Source organism: Bombyx mori, chromosome 23, assembly GCF_030269925.1.
Source record: "Bombyx mori chromosome 23, ASM3026992v2".
NCBI classification, from domain to species: Eukaryota; Metazoa; Arthropoda; class Insecta; order Lepidoptera; family Bombycidae; genus Bombyx; species Bombyx mori.
In genome coordinates this window covers 20,560,569-20,572,173 of record NC_085129.1, presented here as the reverse complement: position 1 = coordinate 20,572,173, position 11,605 = coordinate 20,560,569, and the positions used below count along the sequence as shown (strand labels likewise).

At 38.4% G+C, this 11,605-nt stretch overlaps 1 protein-coding gene across 4 annotated transcripts; it reads left to right on the top strand.

Moving 5' to 3' along the window:
* The first annotated feature begins 232 nt into the window (after positions 1 to 232).
* Positions 233 to 9,184, top strand: LOC101743113 (probable pseudouridine-5'-phosphatase). 4 transcript variants are annotated; one of them, XM_021347866.3, is made up of 7 exons: positions 233 to 373; positions 1,352 to 1,434; positions 2,040 to 2,175; positions 3,103 to 3,233; positions 7,431 to 7,529; positions 7,981 to 8,040; positions 8,641 to 9,184. In XM_021347866.3, exons 1-7 carry the CDS (start codon positions 292 to 294, stop codon positions 8,791 to 8,793), a joined length of 744 nt encoding a protein of 247 aa, XP_021203541.1. In that variant the 5' UTR covers positions 233 to 291; the 3' UTR covers positions 8,794 to 9,184. The 4 variants fall into 4 exon arrangements, with proteins under 4 accessions (XP_021203541.1, XP_004925985.1, XP_021203542.1 ...); XM_004925928.5 differs by having other exon boundaries at positions 358 to 702; XM_021347867.3 differs by lacking the exon at positions 233 to 373 and adding an exon at positions 651 to 775.
* The last annotated feature ends 2,421 nt before the right edge of the window (positions 9,185 to 11,605 follow it).

The following is an 11,605-nucleotide window of genomic DNA, read 5'->3' as shown; positions in this document are numbered from 1 at the left end:
CGATTAATCAAAGATTGGTGACGAATGTAGTTTTAAATAATGATTAAAACAACGTTGTGTTCTATCCGGTTTTCAGAAGTTCTGTTCAAAAGTGTTTTTCGCTAAAAATTCTAGCTACTTTTCTTGTATGTACCTTTGAAAAGTTTTGAAATGATACTCATAGTAATGATTTATGGCAAAAAAATCTGAAATTTAGTGTAGGTCAAATAACAATACATAGATTACTATTAATGTTTATAAAAGCGAACTCTATAGCAATAATATCTAAAAATTTCAATCGTTTAACTGCCAATGCCCTGCGTTCATTTTCTATGTCGGCATCGTCCCTGTGTTGCAGTCTTTGTGAATAAACGAAAGAAATTTATTTCCCTACGTATGTGTATTACTTATCTATGTTTCTTACAAAAGTCGTTGAATATTACTATTGACCATAGCTTATTATTTAAGACGTGACGTAAGCCATCAACGAAACGCTAGAGAAAATATTTTTGACAAAACATAAAATCACAAACTGTGATATTTTTTTCCGTCAAATTTCGATTAATAAATTGAGAGATGCATTTGAAAAGTTTTTGGAGAAATTTTATCGTAATTACACAACGAAGAATAAAAGTGTTGGTTTAAAAACCGATGATAAAGCAATATGGAAGTCTTTTAAGAAAGTTACACACTGCCTTTTCGACATGGATGGGACCGTGCTTGGTTTGAATTTCTTCTTCTTCTTCTTTCTTTTTTGACTCCAGCACGATGCGTGCTGGCTGCGTGCCAGCGTTAAGTAATTTTTTTTTATTTGCCGTTTTAATTATTTACAGATTATGAATAATAAAAAACGAAGAAAACTAATCGCGACATACCTAACATAAATGATTAAAAACGAATTAAATTTATAAAAAAAAATCAGAATAATTACTTAAGAAGATATATAAATCTCCTCCTCCTCGAGTCGTGTTCCTCATGTCTGAGGGTCGTGACCACCATCACCCATGAGCTTCAATCTTAGGATTTTTTTCCACTTTCCCCTGTCCACGGCGTCATGCAGCGCGCTGTACACTGTTTATATATGAGATATAAATCTAAGAGTAGATAAATTAGGTCGTATACGCACCATGTCGATGTTACATTACAACAACAACTTAATCAACGCAATTATTATGCAACTCTATTTTTTCAACTTGTTCTTCCTTAAAAAATATTCTCCATACTTTTAACTCCCATAGGTAGAAGGAAGACTACTGGATTTCGATCTGGAACATCTGCGGGTCGAGCACCAAAATGAAAATAGTGACGTTTAGGTGCAACTTGAGAAATAAATGAACAAATATATTCTCTATTACATGTGCGTATTTTTTAGATTCTGAAGTGTTGTACCACAAGATCATACGAGAAATCTGCGAAAAATATGGAAAAGATTACACGAAGGATTTACAAACGCGCGTAAGGATTATTGTAACATTAGGTATTTGTGATTTTGAAGTAGTCGTGGCCTAAGGTTATGACGTCCGGTGCATTCATATCTAGCGATGCAACGGTGTTCGAATCCCGCAGGCGGGTACCAATTTTTCTAATGAAATACGTAGGAACTTAACAAATGTTCACGATTGAATTGAAGGCTGAGATAATCGTTATAACACTGGAAATTTAATCCTAACACATTCGGTAACCAGTTGAGTTGTCGTCACCAATTAAAATCAGTCTTTGAAAGATTTATGATCGAGAAGAACACCTTTGAAGTCTACATTCACAATATCACTGGTGGTAGGTAGGACCTTTTGTGAGTCCACGCGGGTAGATACCACCACCCTGCCTATTTCTGTCGTGAAGCAGTAATGCGTTTCGGTTTGAAGGGTGGGGGAGTCTTTGTAACTATACTGAGACCTTAGAACTTATATCTCAAGGTGGTGGCACATTTACGTTGTAGATGTCCATGGGCTCCAGTAACCACTTACAGCCCAGCTCATCCACCAATCTAAGCAATAAAATATATATATCAAATCGAATTATGAATTAATTCGGTCGTCATGTCAGAACTTCTGCTGCAGATGACCGGCACCACAGATAGGGAAATATGTGTGACGGTTGTGGACTTGTTGAAGTTACCTATATCCGTGGACGAATTCGAGAAGCAGCTCACTGATTTGGCTCAAAAATTGTTGCCGAGCGCACCCTTACTGAAAGGTATATCGAAGTATATACTTCTGTATTGTTTGATGCGTTCAAAATGGTAAATTCGTCTTAGGTTCCGTTAATTTAATGTAAATGCAACCTTATTGACGCTGACGGTACTTCTCGGGAGCCTCCAAAAAGTCCACTGAAAAATTTTCAGTAAATGACCACCATTTTACTGAGATTATATTTCAATCCATATTATCTCATTTAATTTCATCCCGGTTGATTAATGTCTCAAATAAATCATCTTCATTTCTTTTCATTCACTCCAATAATATCATTTTTCATAAAAATAAGAATATAAATTAAAATAAGACATGACCTAAAAAGGTCTTAGCTACCAGGTCATAAAATCCCTCAAAAAAAAGGGAGGCCTTTACCACGGCAATTTAAATGAACCTGTCACATTTGTTCCCTTTCCGTACTTAATAAAGGACGCTAGAGTAATGTTTCCATACGGGCATTACGCGGACTAGATACGCCTTTGATACGACCGCCACTTCGTTATAGCGGCATGACACGAGAACCCTCATCGTGGCCGCCGGTAACTACATTCCCGATCCTGCAGAAAGAATGGAAAGCAGTCGACGCCGCCCCAAACACGTCAATTCGGATCCTCCCGGTACCTCAAGCACCGGTCATCGTTCTCGTCGAACCTGTCGCTTGCGACCAAGGGCTCGACGAGTAAATTAACCCAAAGACACAGTCCACCGAGTTTCTCGCCTGATCTTCTCAGTGGGTCGCGTTTCCGATCCGGTGGTAGATTCTGCGAAGAACGGCTTTTGCTAGGGTTCGTGTTAGCAACGTCGTCAGGTTTGAGCCCCGTGAGCTCACCTATTAGTTAAGGTTACGCTGAAATAGCCTCTCAAGGCTATCAGCTTAGGTAGAAAAAAAAGATACGACCGTTATTTCATTAATTGTGTAAGATTTTTCCAGGTGCCAAACGTCTCCTGACGCACCTACACGATTACAAGGTGCCAATGGCTTTAGCTACTAATTCAACTGAACAAGCGGTCAGACTCCACGCCTTATCTCGTCCGAAGTTATTCGGAATGTTTCATCACAAGGTTTGACTTTTTTTTTTTTTATTGCCTTTGTAGGTAGACGAGCATACGGCCCACCTGATGGTGAGTGGTTACCGTCGCCCATGGACTTCAACAATGCCAAGGGCAGAGCCAAGCCGCTGCCTACCGCTTGACTAGCTCATAATGTTCATTGAAGAAATATTTGTGTATTTAAACGTTATTCGATTTTGTTTTTGTGCCTATTCTGAACTTAAAAAGAACTTTAAGGTTGATTTTTTGTAATACCCGTGTAGGCAGACGAGCATACGGCCCACCCGATGGTGAGTTGTTACTGGCGCTCATGGACGTCAGCAATGCCAGGGGAAAAGCCAAGACGCTGCCTACCGCTTAATACTCTTCACAAGCCTTATTTATTTATTTATTTAAGGATTACCGACAGGGTTTACAGTAAGACATAAAATAACATTGACATGTATAGAGCAATTGATAACTGCAACTCTAATTATAGGCAATCACAGCATGCATTACATTAATATATTAATAGAGATTTAACAATACTATTAATAATAATAAAAAATTAAAAACAAAAGAAAGACAACAAGGGCAGTAATACCCGAGTACTCAGACCAAGGCTGAGGCTGAGGTTCAACAACAACTTTTTATAATTTTGTTCTTAAATATTGGAAGGGAATCGCCAAATATGTCAAGGTTTTCAACTTTTCTAACAAGATTATTATAAAGGTTAGTTAGACGAGGAGTAGGTGAGTGCTTGCCTAGATTGGTTCTGCTAAAGCGGGTGCTGAAAAGAGCAACGGGGCGACGAGGTAACCTAGATGGCACCTTCAAAGAGAATTTATTGAGGATGAATTGGGAGTCGACAGTACCGCTCATAACTTGATGTAAAAAACATAAGCCTAACATATCGCGGCGATCACTCAATGTTTGCATTTTAAAATATTTAGCCCTATCAACATAAGATTCAACATAATTAGGCGGCCTAAAACGGTACGACATGTGGCGAAGTAACTTTTTTTGAATTCTCTCAATCCTGCTAATATGGGTTTTGTATGTAGGACACCACACAGTGCTGCAGTAATCAAGTTTGCTTCTAACATAACTGTTGTAAAGCATTAGCGTAGTGGAAACCTTCTTAAACTCCTTACCATTCCTAAGTACAAAACCCAGTGATTTGTTCGCGGCATCTATAATTTTGTCAATGTGCTTAGTGAAATTCAGCTTGGTATCAAGCTCCACCCCTAAATCACGAGTCTGAGAAACTTCACTCAAGCATTCCCCTGAAATATGATATTGTGTTGGTACTATATTGCGTTTTAATGTAAATTTTATATGTAGACATTTCGAAATATTCAAATACATTTTATTAATTTGGCACCAATCAACCAATTTATCAATATCTCTCTGTAATAGTTCAGCATCATTCACATCATTTATAACACGCATTATTTTAAGATCGTCAGCAAATAGGTAACAGGTAGAATATTTAAAAAGATTTGTAATTTCGTTGATAAAGATGTTAAAAAATAGTGGACCCAAGATGGAACCCTGAGGTACACCCGAAGAAGCTATGAATGGATTGGAACTGTGCCCGTCAATAACAACCTGTGATGGCCTTTGGTTTAGATACGAAGAACACCATCTAAGCAGAGGAACTTCGATACCAAATTGATGTAGTTTTTCTAGTAAAATGCTGTGGTTAACTTTATCAAAGGCCTTAGAAAAATCAGTATATATTGCGTCAACTTGCCCAGAGTTGTCAACGATGACCGCAACATCATCTACGTATTGAAATAAATTCGTAGTTGTGGACCGCTTCGTCATGAAGCCATGCTGAAATGGGGACAGCTGGTTTCTTACATGATTGTAAATATGAGTATAAACTAAACTTTCAAAGACTTTAGCAAATGTACAAAGGATGGAGATGGGCCGATAATTAGTTATTAGATCTTTTTTCCCATTCTTATGTATGGGAACTATTAGGGCTTCCTTCCACTTTTCAGGGAAAATCCCTGATAATAATGAATGATTGAATATTAAAAACAAGGGTGTGGAGAGTTGTTCAGCACATTTAACGATAAATTGTGGTGGGATATTGTCTGGCCCCACTCCCTTGGTTAGATCCAGATTTTCCAACTTCCGTCTGACACTGTTAATTTCAATGTGAACAGCCCGCATACTACATTTTGTGTCTATCCAGTCAGCATTAATATTGCTGTACACATTGTCATCAGCTTCAAACACAGAAGAGAAATATTTTGCAAATAGATCGCTGATGACATCTACACTGTGACCTTTTACGTCGTTAAGACGCATAGTGGGTGGATAGTTAGAACTAAAATTACGTTTCTTTTTAATGTGCGACCAGAAGTATTTAGGGTTCTTGGATATTAAAATTTCTAAAGAGATTATATAATCGTTATAACATTTACGCATGACCCTTTCACAATCAGCACGCAAGTAATTGAATTCTATTTTGTCTAACGGATTTCTATGTTTTTTGTATTTGGTATGGTATTTGTGTTTTAGCTTTAACATTTTTACTAAGGATGGTGAGAACCAGACAGGGTAATTTTTATATTTAAATGTGGGTGTAAATGGAACATGACTTTTTATAATATTTCTGAGAATCTCATACAATTTGCTAACCATATAATTTACATTACTGCAATCATTAAATTCATTATTCCAATTAATATCACTTAATTCATTGTTAATAATTTCATAATTAGCTTTTCGGAAATTATATTTCGGTTTGATAGTATTCTGACTAGTTTTGTTAATAAATACCGTCGTTGCTATAGATATGTCTAAGGGGGGATGCAATTCATCAATATCTCTTAGTGGGTGAGTACATTCTTTGACTGTAACATTATTGTGAGTATTACTGAGAACAAGATCAAGTATTTTATTTTTACTATTGGGAATGTGATTGTGCTGAACGATATCATTAAGTGCCATAAAGTCTATCAAACTGCTATTCATTGGGCAGGTACCATAATTGTTCGGTGTAGTGTAGGACTCATCATCGTTAAGCTCCCAGTTTATCCCGCTTAGATTAAAATCGCCTAATATAATCGTGCTACAATTTTGGTCAAAACCTACGCTACATTTGTCTAAATAATTATCGAGAGCTGTGACCGTGACGGGGGGTGGCAGGTAGACTGCACACAGATTCAGTAACTGAACATTTGAATTACGACTTTTAATTTTGATCCACACGTCCTCACAGTCACTCTCCCATTCAAACATGCGCCACGCTACAAACTGTTTTTTTACTGCGATAAGAACACCGCCTCCCCTTCTCCTAAAATTATACATAGATGAGCTCTCTCGGTCTCTTCTAAAAACCTCATATCTGTTGTCAAATATCTCCAAATCTAAAATACTACCATTGAGCCACGTTTCAGTAAATATTATAATATCATAATTGTTTAGTAACAGTTGTTGTTGAATCTCCACAGTACTCAGTCTAAGACCCCTAACATTTTGATAATAACAAGATAAACTATTTAATGAGATCATATTCGTAAGCTGATAAGCGCGAACTGCAACTTGATAAGAAATCAATTTGTAATTAAACAAAAATATTATTATTTTAGACAAGGTCGGTTAAATAAAATGAAGTTAAGAATCAATCAAAACGATACTTAAAATTAGGTGAATTTAGCACATTCGATGAGTTAAGTATAGAATAAAAAATAAAAATAAAATATTTACAAAATACAATATGCTGAAGTGTAATTAAACACTTCAACAAAATCGAGCACATTAAGTTACTTAAGCTTTTAACAAATTCGTTGTTTATTCATTCTAATAGTGATATTATATTTATATATTATATTATAATTCTAATATTTGAAGAAGGACATGACATAATTGAAGTGAAAACTTCTGTAGCCGCGTTGGAAACTTTTTGGTGTGGTGAAATCGTATGGGCTCATCTCAATATCAGTGTAATTTTTTTTATTGCTTATATGGGTGGACGAGCTCACAGCCCGCCTGGTGTTAAGTGGTCACTGGAACCCATAGACATCTACAAGGTAAATGCGCCACCCACCTTGAGATATCTAAGGTCTCAGTATAGTTACAACGTCTGGCCCACCGTTTAAGCCGAAACGCATTACTGCCTCACGGCAGAAATAGGCAAGGTGGTGGTAGCTACCCGCGCGGACTCACATGAGGTCCTACCTCCTATCAGTAATAAATGTAGGATTGTTTTAGGTTAGCGTTACCGATCCAGAGGTTAAGCACGGTAAGCCAAAGCCGGACATTTATTTGGTTGCCGCTTCGAGATTTCCCGACAAGCCGAAACCAATTAAAGTGAGTTAACTTTTTTATTTTTTTTAATATTAATTTTTTTTTGGTTAACAAGGAATAGATAGGCAGCGGATTGCTTAAAGTTCGCACTAAAGATAATTGTAAATAGACCTGTTTTAACAAAAACCGACTTCAAATAGAAAAAATAAAGGGCTCATACTGAAAGAGTTTGCTAACACTGGCCCTAGCAAGAGCAGCGCTTCGCAGAATCTACCACCGGATCGGAAACGCGACCCACCGAGAAGATCCGGCGATAAACTCATGTGTTTATGGGTCAAGTTGCTCGTCTTGCTCTTGACCGGGTTTCGAAATGCCTGTGACCACCAATAGGGGGTCTAAATGCGAAATTGAGGTGGACATATGCAATGTTATATCATGACGATTTTTTTCGGTACCATGCCTATGATATACCGCCAATGTCCGATTAAGACCACCACCGTGTTACTTATTCCAGTGCCTGGTGTTTGAGGATTCGGTGGTCGGTGTGGAGGCCGCCATCAAAGCTGGAATGCAGGTAGTATCGTCAAAATCAGAAAATAACCGAGAGAGCGTTCGTACATTTACTGGTGGTAGGACCTCATGTTAGTCCGCGCGGGTAGGTACCACCGCCCTGCCTATTTCTGCCGTGAAGCAGTAATGCGTTTCGGTTTGAAGGGTGGGGCAGCCGTTGTAACTATACTGAGACCTTAGAATTTATATCTCAAGGTGGATGGCGAATTTACGTTGTAAATGTCTATGGGCTCCAGTAACTACTTAACACCAGTTGGGCTGTGAGCTCGTCCACCCCAGCAGTAAAAAATATATAAAAAAATACATAAAAGCAATCGGTTTGCTTGAATGCCTGTGCTATTCTAAAACGTTCATCTCATATCAATGGAATGTGTGTAGTAATGTAATGGTATGTAGCTTTCGGGGCTCCAAGAAAAGCCTCTGTCGTGGTCCTGTCAGTGAACAATAGATGGCGCTCGACTTAACAGAGCCGGGAAGCGTTTAGCAATAGTGACAGTGACACTTTTTCAACTTGTCTCCTATACAAGACGTTCTCTTAACATCTACCCTCCATAAGGAAAATTAATTAAAAATAAATGTAATCTTAAATGCCTATATACGTCAGGTGGTCATGACCCCTGGACCTCGTCTGCAGCGAGAGCACACCCGTCACGCCACGCTCGTCATCAAGTCACTCCTGGACTTCAAACCCGAACTCTTCGGTTTGCCGCCCTTTGACAAGACTTTGAATAAAGCAACAGAAATAACCAATAAATGAGCGTCAACCGTTGAACGGGTTTATTTGGCGAGCGTCGATATTATTATATTTATAATTCGAGAGGTGAAAGGTTATTTAGTTTAAGCGAGATTTTTGCAACTTTACAAGAGAGCCATTTAAAGTTTGAAATTTGGAAAATATATCGTAACAAACAAAAAAACTTCTTCGGCTATTTCAATAGTTAATTGAAGCTTAATCGAAAACATTGAACTGTTGATGCTGATATCAAATAAAACTAACCTTTAATTACAAAGATAAATGTAGCTGGCGTGTTAAGCAATGCCGCTTTATACGAAATTGTCACTAACGAAATTTCCTTTCGCCCCTCGATATATTGATGTGGGATCCTCTATTTTGGATTAATTAAACAGTTGATTGCTTCACACACAAACTTGGCTTTTATTCCGTCTTTATTATTATAGCAAGGTAAATTAATTAAGTCTTTCGCCTTCTCAGTAACACCACGTCTGTCTTTTATTACGTTAGCAAACTACTCTCATCCAGAATCTCGCAAAAGAAAGCGATATGTCAAACATTCACTCGCCATCTCTCTTATCTTATAACCCAACATCTCCAGAAGAAGTCGTCGTGGCCTAAAAGGATAAGACGTCCGGTACATTCGTATGTAGCGATGCACCGGTGTTCCCGAATTCCGCAGGCGGGTACCGATTTCGCTTATGAAATACGTACTTAACAAATGGTCACGATTGACTTCCACGGTGAAGGAATACAATGTAGTAAAAATCAAACTCGCAAAATTATAATTTGCGTAATTACTGATGGTAGGACTTTAGGGGGGATCGGACGCTTCGACAAGGGAGGGTGCAGGGGAGTCGGACCGTGAGACTTGATGATGACACAATCCATATCATTGTATGTACTACACACGCGTGACTAAGTAATGAAGCAATATATGAAGCGCTGCTTGAAAATATTCAATTGCATCAGACATTCGTGAGTCACTTAACCGTTACCCTGGTCATCTTAGGGACAGATTAGCTTGCAATTTTGGGCGGGAAAGTAGACTGTCACGTGAGAAGGGGCAGCCCTAAAAAGACTTCCATGGACTGTGTGAAAGATACGTAAGAGAAGGGGGTGAGTGCAGAGATGATTACAGGGCTGCACTTAGGGGAGGGCAATCGGGGCGAAAGCTCCAGGGCTTCCACAAACAGAGAGCCCCCACAATAGAGACTTTGGAGAAAAATCTTTCAAATTCCTAAGATTCTAAGAGAATCTACGTGGTTTCACAAATTATTTATTGGAAAACTAGACTGAAAAAATTTGTTCATTTTATTTGGAAAATAATTTAGGGCCAGGGGTCCTCCAAACCTGTAAATCCGGCCCTGGATAATTAAATTGATTAGGAGGATCACGCACCGACCCCCTGGAATAAAGGCAAGAAGTTAAAGCTCCGATACAATACCCATGACCTGATGATTTTTTACTGGTGGTAGGACCTCTTGTGAGTCCACACGGTAGGTACCACCTCCCTGCCTATTTCTGCCGTGAAGCAGTAATGCGTTTCGGTTTGAAGGGCGGGGCAGCCGTTGTAACTGTACTGAAACCTTAGAACTTGTATCTCAAGATGCGTGGCGCATTTACGTTGTAAATGTCTATGGGCTCCAGTAACCACTTAACACCAGGTGGGATGTGAGCTCGTCCACTCATCTAAGCAATAAAAAAAAAAACTTCAATGAACAACAAATTGACTTTGTATTCAATGCAGATGGGATGCAGATCTCTCGGTTCAACAATCATTGGGTGATTATGGAAGACAATAGGACGGTCCAAGCCGGAGGGCCTGACTGCTTCGCGATAGAAATAGGCAGGAAGGCAATTATTATTATCAATCGTCGTACCAGTATGCAAATTTACAAATGCGACATAGATTTTTATTACACAACGTTATCATTCGTTGTGAAAGTATTTCGTGAACGTCAGTTAATTGCGTATTTTCTTATAATTATTACACGCCTGTGAGGTTTGAACTTTGATTTATGCACAAGCTTTGAACTAGGCAGGACACTGTCCTTTATTTTATTGCATAGATTATTTATAGCGATTAATTTTATAGCGTTTTTTTATTGCATAGATTAATGAACGAGATAATTAGAGTTACTGGAGTCTATAGACCTCTACAACGTAAATGCCGCCACTAACCTTGAGATATGAGTTCTAAGGTCTCTACAACGGCTGCCCCACCCTTCAAACCGAAACGCATTACTGCTTCACTGCGGAAATAGGCAGGGTGGTGGTACCTACCCGTGCGGACTCACAAGAGGTCCTGCCATCAGTAATTACGCAAATTATAATTTTGCGGGTTTAATTTTTATTACACGATGTTATTCCTTCACAGTGGAAGTCAATCGTGAGCATTTGTTAAGAACATATTTCATTAGAAAAATTGGTACCCGCCTGTGGGATTCTAACACCAGTGCATCTTTAGATACGAATGCACCGTCTTATCCTTTAGGCCACGTCTTATCGTTCTAAGCTACAATACAAAAGGCTAACAACATGCCACAAAGAACTTGCACAAATTCGTGACTAAGATTGTTGGTTTGAAATTCCCAATCATCATGTTGCAAGTATTAGAGATATACCGTAAATACTTTTTCTTTCAACCGATACGCCATCAACCTGTTATTCAAACTGATATCGGTCCGTTACCTGATCTGCCTGATCGATATGATACGAATCGATATTATATTTAAAATCTATTATTTGTCAAGTACAATGGAGTGCTCTATGCGTTCGTCTCAGTTTCGACTGGGCATTTTTGAAGATATACGAGAGAAGATCTTCCACCAAG